This window comes from Psammomys obesus, unplaced genomic scaffold, assembly GCF_907164565.1.
Source record: "Psammomys obesus unplaced genomic scaffold, mPsaObe1.curated_primary_1811, whole genome shotgun sequence".
NCBI lineage: Eukaryota > Metazoa > Chordata > Mammalia > Rodentia > Muridae > Psammomys > Psammomys obesus.
In genome coordinates, this window is record NW_026596353.1 from 1,370,299 (window position 1) to 1,389,008 (window position 18,710).

At 49.6% G+C, this 18,710-nt stretch overlaps 1 protein-coding gene across 1 annotated transcript in view; it reads right to left on the reverse strand.

Moving 5' to 3' along the window:
* Nucleotides 1–1,750: 1,750 nt before the first annotated feature.
* Nucleotides 1,751–18,710, reverse strand: part of Med26 (mediator complex subunit 26) — a 36,023-nt gene continuing 19,063 nt past the window's right edge. The window contains exons 2-3 of the mRNA XM_055597326.1: nucleotides 4,507–4,581; nucleotides 1,751–3,946 (exon numbers count right to left, since the gene is read on the reverse strand). Coding sequence (XP_055453301.1) covers nucleotides 2,327–3,946; nucleotides 4,507–4,581 — 1,695 coding nt within the window. The 3' untranslated portion in view covers nucleotides 1,751–2,326. The remainder of the gene's footprint in view (nucleotides 3,947–4,506; nucleotides 4,582–18,710) is intronic.

An 18,710-nucleotide genomic window follows, 5' to 3' on the forward strand; every position in this document is an offset into this window, starting at 1 on the left:
CAGGACAAGATGACAGCACGGAGCTCCTAGACTACAAAACTCGATTCCGAAGATTGTTGTTAAGTGCTTTGGGGAGAAGCGTTGTTCCCGTATTCATTTATGGAGGCAGAGCACGTGTGTGTGTGTGTACACATATGGAGGTCAGAGAAGGACTCGAATCTGTTGTCTCCTTTTCGCCATGTGGGTCCAGGCAACCAAACTCATGCCCTCTGGCTTGGCAGCAAGCTTTTATGTGCTGAGCCATCTCGACCTCAACATTCTCCTTTACAGTCTTTATTAGCAGTTTAGAATGCGAGCCCCATGAATGCCGGGTTATCTTTGTAGCTGACCCCTATTCGCAGACCTTGTGTACACTGGGGCTTGCTGGATACTCAACACAGGTTGGCAGTCCCTGCAGATTGGGATCTGAGTACTAAGTGGCCTGTCCCAAAGCAGGGGTCTGAAAATAGAAGCCAGTGATACGACACCAACCTCTGTACCCTAGCACACTCCATCTGGGTGCACAGCCCTGTGTTACCAACTGGGTACAAGTAGCTACACTATTTGGACAGAGCAGTATCATGAGATGGTCTCACTGATGTGTTTTGGTTGCTCTTATCTTACTAGATTTGACCCTGGCAACTCTGTGGAAGTCTTTTTGTACTACAGCAGGAGCATGTGCTTAGGAGTGAGCACTGTGTCAGGCCACACAGATGGGTTTCCACGTCCTCAAATGACCCTTTAATGGGAGTGGACCTTCCTGCACCACACCTCAGAAATTCCTACTGGCTCTGAAACTGATTCTGGGTTGGCGATGATACAGAAGACCAGAAGTAATTATTCTAGGACTCAACCCATGCAGCTGCTGTTTTACAAGTAACTATTTACTCATCTGTGAAATTAAGCAGATATATAAAAGGTGAACCTATCTCCGAATGGGGAAAAACAAAACAAACAAACAAACAAACAAAAAAACAACAACCTAGAAACCCAATCCTGGCTTATTGATTTGGGAGAGGGGAAAAAACAGATCATTACTTTATAGTGGAGTTGAAACTTTAGTGGGCATCTGTCAGATATGGAGGCAGCCTCAGGCCTGCTGGCAGCAGCTAGCCCAGGTCTGCGCATCAGGGCAGGGAAGGTGTAAACTGTATCTCCAACCTAAACTGCCTGCAGCAGAGGTCTTCTCTAGGAGTATGACCAAGGGGATGTGGTTAGCCCTGAATGAATGAAAGACAAGTAGAGGCCCAGTCTGCTGCCACAAAATGGCATGCCACCAAGGCTGGTCCAGTAAATATAGCTGTGGGCTCCAGGGACCTCCTCACAGAATCCAGGAAAGGCTGGATTTAGCTGTGCAAGTGCAAATGAGAAATGGCTCCAAAACTGGTTTGTGCAAATGTTTTTTTTTTTTTTTTTTTTTTTTTATTTCCACATTTATATCACAAGTTGTCCACTTACTGGACCAAATAGCAAAGTTGCTCCCTTCTGCGCGAACACAGAAGACTAGGTTCTGTACATTCACTAAGGCTCCTTGTTTTTGCAAATCGCGTTTATGACAACCATAAGGCAAACGAATCTAAAGGAATGGTTATGAGTGTTTCCAGCGAACAGACGGCTCTCCCCTCGCCCAGCAGGGCAACTCTTACGCCAGTAGCACCCTCGAGAACTTTGTGGGGTTGAGGGATCTAGAAAGATGGCATTTTCTAGAGATGTGCAGAAAAGGAAAGGAAAGGGAAAGTCATTTGGCTGGTGGTCAGGTGGAGAAGATGAAATAAACGAGAAAACTGAAGTTTCTGCAGCATTTCTTTAAGAACTGGGATTGAACTGAAATCATAAAATCATATACAAACGAGTAGGATGCCTGTGCAGTGTGGATGAAGCTAGCCCACCCACACAATGCCAGGGCTCACCACAGCAGAGAAGCTTCCAGCGTACAACACGAGGGAAAACACTGGCTCGGCAGAGGCCAGAGAATAGCCTGTGCCTCAGAGACACCAGGGCCAAAGAGCAGGAGATGCAGAGATGAGGTGTGCGGTCTGTTGCTGTTAAGCAACCTCTCCCACATGGTTCCTGTGCCTGCCTGCCATGGGGGTCCCCGCCATCGGTGCTAGAGGGGTTCTGCACCTCTTTTGGGATGGGGGACTAGCGCTTTATCGCTGGCTTGTTATAGAGTTCTGGACTCCCTCTGCCATCTGCCCTTCCAAGCGGCCCTTCCTTTGCAATCGTTAGTAAACTGGTAGCAGCATTTCACAAAAGGAGGGTGGAGAGCGAGCCTCATGGCCGCCCTCCTGGCTGGCTAGCCTAGACCCTACAAGGTGGGAATGCACTTGATGGCCAGGCCAGACGCTCAGTCCAAGCAGACATAAGGCAGAATGTTCAAGCGCCCATCGTCGCCATGGGGGTCGAGCGATATGCACTTCGTCCAGTCATACCAATTACCCTGTGTGTCCTCACACCCGTTCACCCCTGGCCATTGCTGAGCCTGGATTCTGTTCAGATCGTCCTGTGTGACCTCCCGTGTGAGCCCTGGGAGGTCAGTGGGCGTAGGCAGCGGCAGCAGCACGTGAGGCTGCCGGACCCCTCGCCGACTGCTCTCCTCTTGCTTAAGGTACTCAGCCATAAAGTGGTGCGCGCCGGGGGTTTGCGCACCTGATGACGACAGCAGGCTGCTCTGGCGGCTCAGGTAGGACTGTATGATCTCGTTACGAGACAGCTCCTTCCAGTTCGTCTGCTCAAAAGGGCTCTGGAGGCTGGCTTTGGCCTCCTGCTGGTCCAGCTCTGTCCTTGGGAGCTGCTCCGTGGGTGCGGGGCTGTCAGCCCGCACTGGCTCTTTCTGAGTCAGAGGTTTGATCTGTCTCGTCATGGGGTCAAAGGTGAGCTTCCGCTCTTTTAACCGCACAGGCTTGACACCGGCCTCAGCCAAATGTCTGTCCAAGTTCACTGTGTAGTCTCGAGGTCTATACCTCTTTTTCTTTTTGCTGTCTGAGCCACCCGAAGAGGCAGCATCACTGTCCGCCTTGGAGGAATCTGGGGACAACCCAGCCCTGCAGGCCGGCCCCATTAGCCGTGGGTGGCCCTCGGGCTGCTCTGGCCAGTGCACAGGGCTCTCAGCACTGGGGAGCAGCTCCAACCGCCGTACAGGGGGTGTGGATGGCTGGGCCAGTGGGAGTGGTGATGGCAGCTGCGTGGTGTCCAGTGGCTGGGGCCGTGGGGAGGGACTAGATACAGGACCCTTGGGTGCATACAAGCTCCGCTGCCGAGCAAAGGAACCTTCATGCCGTGAGTTCCGAGGGCTGAAAGAGCAGCGAGAGGACCCCCTGGGATGGGGAGGGCATGGTGGCTCATCCGCCCTGTCCAGCTGCTGTAGCTGTGTGGTCTTGGTCTGCAGGCAGGGCATGGGGAGCTTGCCCAGGCCAGGGGAGCTAGGGCGTGGCCGCACGGCGTTCACGGGGATCTTGGTGCTGTGCTTCTCGTTCTCACTTGGCTCCAGGCGGCTGCTGTCAGGGCCCAAGTGCTCACTGCCATCCAGGGGGCTAGGTAAGCTCTCTGGGCTCCCACTGATCCCGTTGGTGGGGAAAGGGGATTCATTGGGGACTAGGGGGTCAGGACTGGCTTTGGAAATTTTGTGAGGTGGTCCTGGGTGGCCCAGGTCACGCTGGTCCCCCCTTCGCTTACGGCTACCCAGCCGGTCTAGCCGTTGTCCAGGGAGCCTCTGGATGTCGTTGCGATTCTTCAGGTCATGGATGTTCTTGGGTGCGCCAGCCACTCCCACCTCCGGCCGGCAGTTGTGTGCACCCCCATTGGCAGAGCCTGCAGCTCCTGCCAGCGCCCGTAGTGCCACCTCATTCTGGTGCACCGGCTCGATGAGCTTCTGCCAGCTCCGAAGCAGCCTCTTGGCCCGCTTGGCCAGTTCCTCATTCTTGGTTTTCTTTCGGACATCATTGATGAGCTTCCCTAGTCGTGTCTCCTACAACCAAGAGTGTGACATAATTACAGGATAGGGACACAGCATGCAGGACAAGGGTAACTCTCGGTTCCTGGCTCACCTCTTCCCTACCAGCCCTCAAACTGCCAGCTTCTTAGATAACAACTTGGGCATGGCCCAGTACTTTGTGGCAGCATGAACCTTTAGATCTGAGACCTCAGAAACAGGTCTATTGGTTCCCGGTACCTGCAGAATCTGTGCCATCAGTGTCGTCACAAAGCTGCTCTGCTGGAGTGTTTTAAGTGAGTATATTTTACAGCCTAAGACCCGGTCCCCAAAGAGAGGACAGGGCCACTAACAAGTTCCCTAAAGCACAGTTCAGGCTGTGTCCCCAAATGCAATGAAGTGTGCATAGTGTGGGGAAGGGCCCAGCTGTGAGATTAGAAGCCTCCATTATTGTACAACCTTGGGAAGACCAGTGCCCTGGGCACACTGCCCACTGGGTCCCCTGAAGGCCTCCAGGAGCCTAAGCCACAGGAGAAGAAGCTGACTGGGGCTATCTGCAGCCCCCATTCTGCCCAGAGTAGGGCCAGGGCACTTACCTCCAGTGCCTCTTTGGTAATGGGGTATCTCTCCAGACTGGAGATCACTTCCAATACTGCCACCATGTTCCGGATCTGAATAACAAGAACCATGTATCATCAGGGCTTTGCCCTCTCCCACAGAAAGCCCAGCAGCCTAGGGCCCTGAAAGGTGCGAGCACCAGGCACCAAAGCTCCCATCACCGTCTCCCATGGCTCAGCATTACCCATGTGCGTACACTCACCACCCGCTGCCATCAGGGTGCTCATGAAAAGGACCTGCCCTGGTCTGACAGACAGCTCTGCTGTGAGGTTCCTAGGCTAGAAGATCTAACACATAGAACACAAAAAGCCTCAGGAAAGAAAAGATGGGCACAGATAAACCTGATAACCTTACCAAGGTCTTCAGACAGATTCTCTAAACAAAGCAAGATATCACAAACTATAAGATGTGTATGTCACATGGCCAGAAGGAGGGCCTCTGTAACACAATACTTGCACAAAGTGCAGCTTAAAGAACCCAAGAGAAGGCCAGAGACACTGAGAGGCTCTGCGCATAACAGGCAGGGTCTGCACTAGTGCTGAGCTTCACGGTGACAGGGACACTAACCGTCCACAGGCTCAAGACTGGGATCCCACTCTGTGCCAGCCCTCCACTAACTTGTTTAATCACAACAGGCTCACTGGGCAGATACCAGGACTGTCATTCCAGAAACTTTAGCTATGTCCCAAGGGACTGCATAACACAGCAGCACAGCCACACTGGCAAATACAGCAATGCAGTAGCAAAGCATGAGTGGGAAGGGCTGAGGAGGGGCCTCCAAAGCAATAGGGGACAAATAACCTCGGTGTACCTAGGAGGCCTACATTCCAGAGAGCAGATACCACTGTTAAGAGTTATTTTTATAAAACTGTTTCTCTCTTAACCCCTGCTTCACACAAATAACTGAGACTCTATTCTATTATTTAAACAAGCATCACAGGACAAGAACTGAGCAGTTATCACTCTAGTCTTAACTTTTTAAGATAATTTGGCTTCCTCCAGACAATACTTGTACTTTGTCTCCGCTCTGCTCCAGCTACTTCTCTTGATGTCTCTTAGACCTCTCCCGTGGCTCAATCCCCTACTTCCTCCTCAAAGAACTTCCCTCCCCTGGTTGGCAGGAAGTCTAGCTCTATTCTCTCCCCTGCTCAGCAACTGATATATCAGGGGACATTTGGGGAACTGTTTACACCACATTTAGACAGAAGATTCTCAGAACAAAGATTGCAACCAGATATGAGGGAAGGGGTACAGAAGTCATCATTTGAATATTACAATAACCTTATGCCTACACACCAGGCAAACACAGCACAGCACCACACATGGAGCGTCATCAGAGGCAGCTGGGAAGATGGCTCAATGGGTAGCACTTGCTTTGCAAGCATTGAGGACCAAGACCCATGTTACTGCCTTGGGCACGGCAGCCCCCTGTAATTTCAGTTTTGAAAGAGACAAACGGGGTCCCTAGAGCAAGCTGCCTAGTGAGCTCTGGGTTAGATTCAGAGATCCTGTTCTTTCAGTGAGCAGGTGGAGGAATGAGTGATGATTCCTAGCATCAACCTGGACCTTCTTACGCACATGTGCACACGTCCCACACACATGGATAATTACTACAGTGAACCCCAGATCTAAACGCGCAGGCTAAAACCAAGCTCCAAAAAAGAGTGCAGGAGAGGATCTGCAGCTGTGGGATGATAGGTACTCCTGAGGAGTCCAGAGCACCAACTGTCAAAGAAAACTACTCTATCAAAATGAAGAGCTTCTCTGCACAAGCTGGCTGGCCACAGCCCCAAGCCCACTCCATCCTTCCTGTGCCACACATTGATGGCATATGCCCTGCCACACCTGGTCACAAGGAAAAGCACACTCCCTGGTAGAATCAAGCATGCCCACCACTCTCATCATCTAAATGCTGTTTGTAGCCTCAGGAGGATCTCACGTCCCTGGGCTCCCAGCCCTCCTCCTACCTTCAGCACCTTCCCTGGAATCCTGATGATATCAACTCTGACTCACATGGGTCAACCAGAATTGTTCCTGTCTCTCTATTCCACATCTTAGTCTTGTCTTCAGGTAAGGTACCAGGCCCAGGTTGGTTCCCAGACTAGAAGGTAGACAGCCTGTAGACCATGGGCAGCCCTAGTTTTTCTAGTCTGCCCTTTTCCAGCTGAAAGCAGCCACTATGCCTCCCTTTCTTCAGAGCTCTACCCCCTGAGAAAGAAGCTATAGCATCCAGAGAGCAGTCCCAAGTCCTTACATTATCCCTCAAGTCTTTCACTAAGCTATCCCTCTGCCAATGAGTCAAGCCCCACCTTGGAAACAAAGGCCTCCACTTATGTTCTGTCTGGGGTTGGTCCATAAACACACCCAGATGGCCATTACAACCCTGTCCCTGCTGCCCCATGGGTGGGTGGCCTGCCTAGAGAGATGGCTCCTATACTTAACTCTGACATGGGAAGGACTGGGATTCCATGTAAAGACAGTGCAATGAGGAGGTCATTCCCAAGGGAAGACAACACCAATGTTCCCCGGCCTGGTACTGCTGGGCTCCTGAGCTTGCTCCACAGCTTCATCTCCACCCAGTGACCTCACCCTGGTATATTTAGAGCCCTGGGTCCCCACATGCTCCTGATCCAGCAGTCCTTGCAGCAAAGAATCTGCAGAAACCCCAGTAGCCTGGCAGTACAGAGCGTCCTTGTCCTTGGACAGATACCATTCTGCTTCCAGGCAGGAGTGTGCAGAACACCTCGGGGAATCAGGTATTGGGTTGGCACATCAGAAAACACCAAGAAATGCTGAGCTATGCACAGACCAGCCATAGTGCCCATTGGGGGCTACATGGATCAACGTCTAGGGGTCCTGCTTAGGTGCTCAGTGTCCCATGGGTATGGCCTGCCTGAGGGCCACCTTATCAGTGTGGGCTTCCAGGAGACCCTGAGGGAAATGCTCTGTCTGCCTGCAGGTGTCACTCCCCTGAGGACCCCCACTTGCACACCTACAAGGCCCACACTGCTGGGGCCACACTCTGGAGCCAGTACAAGTAAAGCAGACACCACAGCAGTGGCCAGGGTAGGCTGGACAAGTGATGTGGGCTGCCAGGTAGGCTCAGGTGCCCTGCCCCTAGGTCAAAGCTATTATTAGGGCTAGTCCACTGCCACCACCTGCGTGTCAACTCACCCACTCATCTTGGAGTGCTTTTGTGACTGCCTGGGAGCTCTTAGCAGTGTTCTGAAGGGGCAGATCTGTAGCTCAGACTCCTTGTTGCAGGCCTGAGGGCTGTATAGAGCCTGCTGTTGCCAGGAACAGCCTGGGTCCTTCCTCCCTCTGAGACTCATTCCCAGTGCTCAAATATTTCCAAGCTCCCTGGCAAATGGCTTTCCCATTGGGAGAGCTCAGGTACCAGGCCCTGAGTTGTGCACTTGTTCATCAGGCTTTCTGAAGGGACACAAATCAATCTGTATCTCCTTAGGAAGCAGTATGGCCAAGCTTGCCTCCCCTCCCTTTCCCATTAGTGACAGGTTCTGCCCATTCATTTGCATTGCTGGGCACTCAGTGTGGCAGCACCTGCTTACAGTGGCTCCAGTGCCCATGGGAGGTACATTTGCAGTGGCCAGGAGGAATACTAAGAAACTGGTGGCATCCCTGTAGTGGCTATACAAACATGGGGAAAGGAAAAACCATGGGCCTAGATGTAATATGAATATTCATGATAGAGCCTTCAGGAAGAGCCTAGTAGTCAAAGGCCACTGGGTGCATGCCCTAAAGAAGGTTCTTTGTCCCACGTCCCTCTTCTTTCTGGTTGCCATGAGATGATCATGCTCTGCCACGTGTTCCCACCTCAATGTATGACAGGCAAAAATAAAAAATAAAATCAATCTTTCCTCCTGTTAAATTGATTATGCTGGGCCTTTTGTTATGATAACAGGAAGCTAACACACAGGGGCATATGCTGAGTATTATCAGGCAGGAACCTATCCCACAAGAACCAAGGGCTCAGAAAGGCCCTCACCTTCATTCCCTATTAGGCCACTGCTTGTACAGACTCATAATTTCTGCTAGGAAAACTCAGGAGCCCTGTAGCTCAACTCACTGTGAGTCTGAGGAAGAGAAAGAAGTGAGACAGACAGAAAACACCAGGTGTGCCACTGCCGAGAGCCAGACATGGCGAATGGCACCCCTCAGAAGCAGGACTATTCATTTTCTCTACTTTTATGCTTAAACTTGGCTAGAGTCTCTCTGGCTTTAGGAGACTCTGGGAGCTGGAGACAGTGAGTGGTTTCCTGCCATTGTTTCCAAGGCTCTGTGTCACTAATATGGATGGTTAGGACACCTAACTGAACTCAGGCGAAGGGAGACTCCAGGAGCACATTGGAGAACTCTGAAGGCTCTTGAGTTTCTCTGACAGACTTGAACCAAAAATTACTGCCTGTCTCCCAGGAGCTATGCACTCAGACAGCTCAACAGGGCTCAACTCCAGGCAGGACTCCTACACCCCTTCAACAGGACCAACAAGAGTCCAAATTGGGATGGTACAGCCTGGCAACTGTAGGAAGGGTTACCTACAGGTTCTTGGGTGCTACAGGCCCAGCAAGGAGGAATGGGCAAGTTGAGGGTTGAATGAGCCCTTGTTTCTGACTCAAAAGCAAAAGGATTTCAAATATTACAAATATTTTAAAAATTTCTTTTTACTTTATGTACATTGGTACTTAACTGTATATGTCTCTGTGAGGGTGTCGGGGTCCTCTGGAATGGGAGTTACAGACAGTTGTGAGCTGCTATGTGGGTGAACCTGGGTCCAGCAGCTGGTACTCTAAATGCTAACTCTCCAGACCATGAATATTACTTTTAAGTGGTACATGAGGCAAGGTGTAGGATGCCAAGGTTGGAGGGCATCTCATGGAGGGGTGTAAACCAGGCCACCTTGTCCTGTGGAGACTGCTGCCTGCCCAGCCCTGCCTCCTGCTATCCTCAGCTGAGCAACAGAAAGTAGAAGGCCATTCAGTGGCCATACCCTGGAATCAACTCATACCTCTGGCTTCTCCAGAAGACCCGAATGTCTTTCCAAACTCTGTCCCCAGCAAAGGTTGGGAATTCCTCTTTAAAACTGGGCCTCATGGTGACTCTCTGAGTAGAACAGCACCATCAGATTCCTATTCCAGGGCTATGCTGGTAAACCCCAGGGGACTGAGAAACGATTACCCATGGGGATTTCCAGCCACAAGCTACAGGGAACCAAGACACCAAGACCCAGTGTCCTTGCTGGTCGGCTCAACCACTCCCTTTTCTCCCAGCTAACCAAAATCCCCGATGCTGGCAGATGCCATTGTACCCCAGAGGCATTGGTACTAATGGGACCCAAGGATTGTGCAGCTTCAATTTACAGTGAGGAAACTAAGTCAATGGAGAGCAGGGAGGTCCACATGGACCACAGTAGTCAGAAAAACCTGTCTTCCCACTGGCGTGGCACAGGTTCTGCCTAGCATTCACAACCTGCCTGGTGCTTTTTTTCCGAGTGAGGTGGGGTGCATTAAGCTAGTGTGTTAGCACCCTGTGATATACTCGACCTAGATTTCGACAGCAGAGAAACATTGTGAAGGTAGGCTCGCCAGATGGCCTCAAAGCTGTGTCACTTCCCTTCTTTCAAGGGTTGTTGAAGAACCAAGACTAGGTGGATCTCAGCACACTTCATGCCCAATGGTGTCCCTAGGCTGGCGATGGCCAGCGACAGCGATGGCCTAAGAACCTGCTGCTAGCCTAGCAGCTCACCATCTGGCCAGCGTTCCCAGGCACAGCCAGCAGCAGCAGCCCCTGCAGCCACAGCTGTGCAGCACAGTCCTCAGGACCTGTCCATTAGCCTCAGCTGGGGTTTCAGCACCAACATCCCTTGAAGAACCAACAGTGTCTTTGTGGTATTTAGTTTGTTTTTATTTTTAATGAAGAATGGTCTAGACAAAACTTATACAGCCCACTGAACTCAAAAGACTCTCTGAAAGTGTTGATCAGCAAATTGCTCCCAAACCAATACACGCCACAGATGACATCCAGAAGCAGGCAATCTGTGTGCCATCGGTGTGCTGTGCACTCCCTGCTAACACTGTTAAGGACACCCATGAACAGAATGGGTACTGTAGGGCATGCTCTGGGAGGAACAGTCTTCTTGGTCTTCCTTGCCTAATGCCTGGATGAATACACCCAGGAAGCCTGGTCGGGTTACATGCCTCCAGTGTCATTAGCCTTGCAGATTGTGCGGTCTCCTGGAATGGCTGGTTAAGGCAGCTTTCTCCACCAGGACCCTAGGGGTAACTCAAACTCACAGGGGCCAGGTTTCCCACTCAAAGCTTCTCAGAGGAAGGACAATGAGGCAAAGCCCCACAACCCCTGCCACTACTTATAAAAAAGCATCTCCCCTATTAATAGGACCTACTTGCTCCCTAAGAAACAGCTAGCACTTAAGTAGCTTGTCGCTATCCAAGTAGTCCTGCCTACCCTGAAACATGCCAAGAGCATACCACCACATGCCACAGCTTGGCTCAGGAGATGAGAAACCCAGCCTTGGTGCAAGCAGCATGCAGACCACTTACTGTACCCCATTAAGCACCCCAGAAGGTGGAACCCAGAGCTGGGAAGAGCAGCAGAAACTGCTATCTGGGTGTACAGCTAACCTCTTCAGCAACAGAGGATACCAGAGAGCAAAGAGAAGGGGAGGGCAGGGCTCAATACAACATCCACAATTGCCCGTCCCCTCTGGCTCTTGGTCACGAGCAAAGGGGCAAAGAAGGCTCTGCAGACTCTTAGTCCAGTGCTCAGGCCCTTCTTGAATGCACTGAGATCCCACAGTGCCATCTGTGACCTGCCACCACTCCACCCATGCAACTGGAGAGTTTGCAGGCCAGGCACAACTTTTTACTTCTGCCATCAATCCCCACAGAAGGGTCCTGGTGACCAAGAGTCTGAGGACAGCAAGGTGGGTGGGCTCCTCCACCTGTCCTCTTGATAAAGAGCTGCTAGGAACACCAGCTACAGGAGACTGGAAATGACCCAAGACCAGAGGAGAAAACAGTACTTAGTCTGTACCTTGTGCAGAAAACAAATCTCAAACAAGAATGAGCCAGCTTTCCAGGAACTGTTAGGAAGCGGGGTCCCAGGCCAGCTAAGCACAGACAATGTGGCTTCTGCACAGGCTGAATTATCATCCAGGCTGATAATTAGTGATGGTGGGAGCCACCTGCACCAGCCCAAAGCATGAACAGGTGCCCACCTGAGCCCAGCTCCTTTCCCACAAGCCTGGAAAACCACAGACAACATGCCGTGCACCAACTAGACTGCTGCACGTACAGAAACCAAGTCTGTCCTCCAGGACAGCTCCATGATATGGAAAATCCCTACATGTGTGTCCCCCACCATACACATGAGTATTACTTATATAAATAACTTTTACAACTTGTACTTTTTGAGGGATTCTGCACTTTAAAAAGTTATTTCAAACAGCCTACTTGGGAGCCAAAGGGAGACATCTTGGCTTTTGTGCGCAGGTGTGCTTGCAATCCCAGCACTAGAGGTAGAACACAGATGGGTCCCTGGGGCTCACTGGCTAGCCAGTCAGGCCTACTTGGCAAGATCCAGGCTAGTGAGACATTGCCTCAAAAATGATAATGATAGGTAGCTTTTCTCTTACCTTCACATGCATATGCACATATATTTTCCTGCACATGCATGAACACTAAAGTACATGTTAGCTCGACGTGGCACTACGTGCTTGTCACCCCAACACTCAGGAGAAGTACAGACAGCTTAAAGCCAGCCTAGACTATATTTGGAAAGAACTCCATCTCCAAAACAAAACATGGAGATGGGGAGTGCTAGAAGACAAAAATACAAGAACAAGCTAGAGAGATGGGTCAGCAGTTAAAAGCATTTGTTCTTGCAGAAGACCAGGGTTTGATTTTCCAGCACCCACTTGGCAGCTCACACCATCTATAATCATTCAAGAAGCTCTAACTCTCCTGACCTCAGAGGACAACTGGTACACACGAGGTACACAGACATACTTGTGAGCAAAACACTTAACACACACATAAATCCCAAGGGAGACAGAGAAAATATGAGTTTGAGGAGAGCCTGTTCTACATACCAAGTTCTAGATTACCCAACCTCATACAATAAATAAATAATTAAATTATACTGAATAGAGGCTATTCTGTGTGAACCCTGCAGTCTAGAAGGCTATGTATCCTATGCAGATGGAGGCAGGCAGCTGCCACCCCTGTGAATCAAGGCCTGAACTGTGTCAACATAACCCCATCTGCATGAGACCAGTGGCACAGAGCACACTACACAGTTCACCCAGCACTGTCCTACACCTGCTGTGATCAGAGCAGCTGGAGGTGACCAAAGCACTCTAAAGGCACCACACAAGAAGTGCTCCCTGTCACCTAGTAAAAAGATGCATTACTTGGAGACAGGCAGGCAGGCAGTGCTCAGGGACCAAGTATCATGAGCTACACTCACCATAACATGTGTCTCTCCACACACAGGATGTCAGCCAGCCTGGCTCATGACCAACCTCACAAGGTTGCCCTGTGCAGGTGGCACATACCTGCCTCCATGCTGTCAAGTGTCTCAGCAGTAACATGAGGACACCTGTGTGAACAAGCAAGGAAAGAAAAGCAGCAGAAGCCAGACGTGGTGCCACATGCTTGTAATCCCAGCACTCAGGAGGCAGAGGCAGGTGGATCTCTTTGAGTCTGAGGCCAACCTAGTCCTGCAAATCCAGGACTGCCAAGGCTACACAGAGAAACCATCTCTCAAAAAAAGAGGAAGGAAGGAGGAAAGGAGGAAGAAAGAAAAGAAAAAAAGAAAAAAAGAAAAGAAAAAGAAAGAAAGCAGCAGAGGGAGAGGAGATGGGGCAGGTGGCTATCAACTGAAAAGCAGGCTTAAGGATAAAGGGAAAGCCCAGCCATAACAGACAGAGCATGGTGCCGGAGCAGCTGGCCCTGGAGAAACCCAGTCACAGAGAACAGAGAGAACCTGCCCCACTATAGCAAGACCACACTTGTCTCCTCCCTGAGAGCAGCTACAAGGAATGGACAGTCACTTCTACTCATCTCTGGAAAGGCAGTTCTGGCCAATGCAATTAGGAAAGAAAAGGACAAAAGAGGTCTTCCAATGTTTCGGGAGTGAATGCCACACCCTGGTGCATGTTAGTTCTTGGGATGCTCTTAGGGTATCTGAGCAGAGCTACATGACATAGCATTTTCAGGACAGGCTCACAAGTTAAAGACTACAAGGCAATCCTTAGTGACAAGAGAAAGTAAATATGAAGGGCCCGAGAGATGACTCGGGGTAAGGGTGTGTACCACCAAGCCAGACAACCTGAATTTAATCCCATACCCACAGAGAGAGAACTGACTCCCCTAGGTTGTCTTACGACCTCTACGTATGTGCAGCATATGCATGAAATAAATGAATAAATGTTAAAGTCAAGTCTTTAAAATTATTAAGATAAATATTTGTGGATTACTCTTACTACATGTAAAATCTCAACACAGCTGAGAAAATAAAGTAGATACCAAGGCTCTACACTCAGCTCTCAAAAACCAATCAACAGAGTGGACTCAGGTAAGATGAATGTCAATTCAAGCACTCTTGTGGGGAAAGTGGCAAGCTGATTCTATGAATGGAGTTCAGAGACTAAACATATAAAAGCCTTGTCATCAAGTCTGACAACCTGCTTTTAGTCCCTGTAGTCTCCTTCTACAGACTCCTATACAGATTGTTCTCTGACCTACCTCTCCTCCCCCTTCTCTCTCTCTCTCTCTCTCTCTCTCTCTCTCTCTCTCACACACACACACACACACACACACACACACACGCTGAGTCGCATGCACACATATGCACATGCACAAATGCACATACCACACAAACAACAAAAACAACAGTAACAAAACCCTTTAATTCAATAATCAGGTAAATAAGTGAGGTGGGTAGCCAGGTGGCAAATGCTAAGCCCATTCAAACCTTTCACCACAGAAGATACAAAAATCAGACACAAACTCAGAGGTGAGCAACACCACCATTCATTAGGAAAAAGCAAAGTAAAATTCCCAAGAGAAATCACTATATACTCCCTGAACAGCTAAAATTAAAAGGAGTAACATTAGCACTTTCTTTCATCCTTTCATCCCTCCATCCATCCATCTGGATGTCCTCAAACTCCTGATCCTCCCTCCTCCACACCAAGAGCACTGGTATGACAAGCATGTGCCATCAAAATCCTAGGCTTAGGCCTTTCCTACACTCTTGGGGGAATATAAAGTGGTAAAATCATCTTGGGAGGTAAAGCCTTCTGAGTTGATCCCCAAAATGCAGACTCAGCTGCACTCTGATATCTACATGCATACCCATGCAAGCATTTGCACACATCCTCAACACATACACACTCCATACTCAGACATAAAGAGATTATTACTCAGCAATAAAAAGAACATACACATAAATAAAAAGAACATTCAGTGTAACATGGATAAACTTCAAAATCACTAAGCTCAAAACCTACTCAAAAAAGGTGTGTGTGTGTGTGTGTGTGTGTGTGTGTGTGTGTGTGTGCACGTGTGCACATATTATACAAGTTACACAATTCTAGTAACGGCAAGGCAAACCAACCTAAACGGCTGAGAGGAGAGCAGCAGTTGTCTAGGGGTGGGGAAAGGAAAGTGTAGTGATGCATGGGAAATGACACCTGCCTATGGTAAATGGCTACACATGCACCTAGAGAATCAAATTTGCCAACTTACAGACTTCAAATGTGCAGTTTATTGTATATCAATTTTAGTTTAACAGAACTGAGGAGCTGGGGACAAGGTATCGCAAAGGGCACAAAAATAGGAGCAGTGAAATCAAAACATGTCTTTGTTACATAAGACAGGAATGATCACCCCAAACAACCCAGAAGAAGAAAAGTCTCTTGGACCATTTCTCTTCAGTGAAATGAGAACGTTCCAGCCTAGAACTCTGGGAATCTCCTTACAACTGAAGAATAAACACACAAAGACAAAGAATACACTTCCAATTTCCCATCAGACCCCCCCGGGAGCACCAGCTCCTGGAACTTATTAGCACTTCCCCATAGACACCTGTACACTAGAGAGGTGACATGTCCTGGCTGCATGGGAAAGGCCAACCCTGGGCTAGGCAAGGCTCAACACGGCTCTGCACTCAGGAGCCGTACTATAGCTGTACTGGTCAAGTCTCAGCCAGGCACCCTAGTCTCTAGCCTGGCTGGGGTGTGTCCATGCATTTCACCCCAGACCCATGAGAGAAGCCAACTACCCGGCTTCCCAAAAAAGGCAGTGCAGCTCTAACTTCCAGACAAACACTGGTGAGATCCCCGTAACAACAGCACCTGCGGCAAAGTGCTACAGCCACCCTGAGACAGAGAAGTGGCTGAGTACCTGGCACACAGCCCCACCCTGAGTGTGTGGTCTGTGCCTGTGAAGAACTGTCACAGTCCCTGTTTCCACACTATTCTCCAAGTGAGGGAGGGACCTGGGGTCTTGGGTTACTTTTGTTGTTGTTTTGAGACAGGGTTTCTCTTTGTAGCCCTGGCTCTCCTGGCTTTGTAGACCAGGCTAGCCTCAAACTCATAGCACTCCATCTGCCTCTGCCTCCCTGAATGCTGGGATTAAAGGCCTGGCTGGGGTCTTGTTTAATGGGGCCTTCTAGGGGATTCAAATGACCCTAGGGATAGGCACACAGCTCTCAGGAAGGCCCCAGACTCTGGCTGCACCAGCTTCTGTGCTCAACAATGGTCTGAGGGCCCCTGTTTCAACCTCAGCAGATCTCAATGACAATCCTAAACTTACAAGGAGCGTGCAGAGCTCAGGCTCACATGCACTCATGTCAACATCAGAGTCTACAAGAGGCAGGTGTGACAGAAGAACCACCATAGAATCTAAGGCATGGGACGCCTAGAGCGATGGGAGAAGCGCCAATACCAACTAGCAGTGCCTAATCAGAAACAGTGGGTCCTGGCAAGCACAGGCCCTCAAACCTACATAATTGGCAGCTGAACCCACTAACTTAGGGAGGGAGCTGGTCACCTCCTAGTATTGTTCATACCTGTGGCACTACCCAGTCTCATTTACTCAGCTCCAGAGCTCTAGGCCAAAAGGATGTCCCCTTCTCCTATGACAATCCTCCCCCCAACTGCCAGCATTACTTTCTTTCCTTTTAAAATAGATTTTTACACAATATTTCTTCTAAATTTTTATTTACTTATTTATCTATTTACTTTTAGATATACCCATGTTCTGGCTGCTTGTATGTATGAGGGTTAGATCTAGATCCCCTTGAACTGGAGTTACAGACAGTTGTGAGCTGTTGTGTGGGTGACGGGAATTGAACCAAGTCCTTTGAAAAGAGCCAGTGCTCTTAACTGCTGAGCCATCTCTCCAGTCCTCCAGCTCTCCACTCATCCCCAACATTTCTAAGAGCATTTGTCTAAGTTCTAGCAGAGGTGCTGGTATCTCCTATGGGTGGGACCAGTGACAAGCTGTAACACCGAATGGGGGTGTTTCCTAGGGCCCAGCCAACTACCTACCTCACCAACCCCCGCACTGCATATCCCAACTTTAAAATAGCACAGACATATCACACACAGCCTGCCTGCACTTGGGCTGTAAACTCTGAACGTGGGTCATTGATCTACTGGTGCCCACCACTGTAGTGGAAGTTTTGGTTTCTTTAAAAACTCAGTTGTATTATATAAACTTGTTTTTGTTTCAGTCCCAAGATATGGGGCTGCCCTTAGTTTGTCCACAGCTGATAACTAACATGCTGTTAGGAGAGGGGAATGGTCTTTGTCAGCTGCAGTTAGTGAAATTCTGAGGACTGGGAGGGGCTTCGAGGAGACAGTTGGAGAAGAAGGCGGCTGGTTTGTCTGTCTGCTGTGTATTGCTGTTTGCTGTTTAGCTGGACTGCTGGATTGGTATTGCCCCAAAGAACCCAATGACCCTACCCAGCCAGAAGTAGCTAAAGAGAACTCCGCCCCTTCTCCCCACTAACCTTTCCTACGTAGTATTGGGATGTTGGAAGGTAGTAGGATAAGAGGATAACAGGATGGGGTGAAGGGAGAGGTAGAGGTATAAGAACCCCAATATAATAAGAGTTAAAAAAGTTGTGCCAACACAGCACAAACCAGCATGAGGCATGGTACAGGGCCACTGATCACAAGCAGCAAGAAAAAAAAAAAAAAACAACAATTATCCCACACTGGCCCCTAGTGATATCTGTCAGATGCCAACAGGATAAAAAGTCATGGTTATTTTAACAACAGCAGATCCCCTGGCTGGGCCCAACGCAAAGCCAGTACACTACCTCCCCATTCCCATTTACCATGAGAGCAAGGGAGGGCACACAGATGACCCAGCCTTCTGATGATTCTCTGTCCCCTCCTCAGCCAGCCCACTAAGTACAGAGACAGTACAGGTTTTGCTTACTTCCACTTCAAAATGTGCCACCACAATGGCACACAGCAAGGATTCCATCAGCTCTAAGTTATGGGTAGACAGATGAGGTCTCTTCCTACTGGGTGCCATGTTTACTCCAATGCTATCAACACTTGGGATCTTTTTTTCTGGGGCAAGCTAAACCTTGAATACACCAATCAGTGTCTGGACAGCAGGCTTTGTCCTGTACCCTCATGCTGCCCATGAGGAATAAGGACAGAAGTGATTCTCGTGAAGAACACAAGAGCATGCTGTCCCAGAGCCCTGTAACTGTCTCTCTCTGTGTGTCCTAACCATCTCATACTTGCAGTACACACGCCTGCTTTCCTCCATCTGCAGGGACACATCCAACCCTCAGTGTGGCTCCTTCTTCAGCATTTGGCCCCATTTTCACCACAGCCAGCAGCCAATACTAGAAAGCACACCTTCACACTTCTTCCCTTCCTTGGTTTTTCCTTAGGAATCCAATCTCAGGGGCTCAAGTTGGCCGAAAGCATTCAAATTTTTATCTGGCAGTTGCCTCAAATGTTTTCAATGCTCAGCTGCACACAGTGCTATGGTCCCATTATGGCGATGTGTGAATATGCTATCTTTAGAAAGGACACAAGAGGGCTCAATCCTCCTCTTTGGCACCACTGCCAAACCGTCTAGACTGCCCTTCTGTCCTTGTTGCTCGGCCC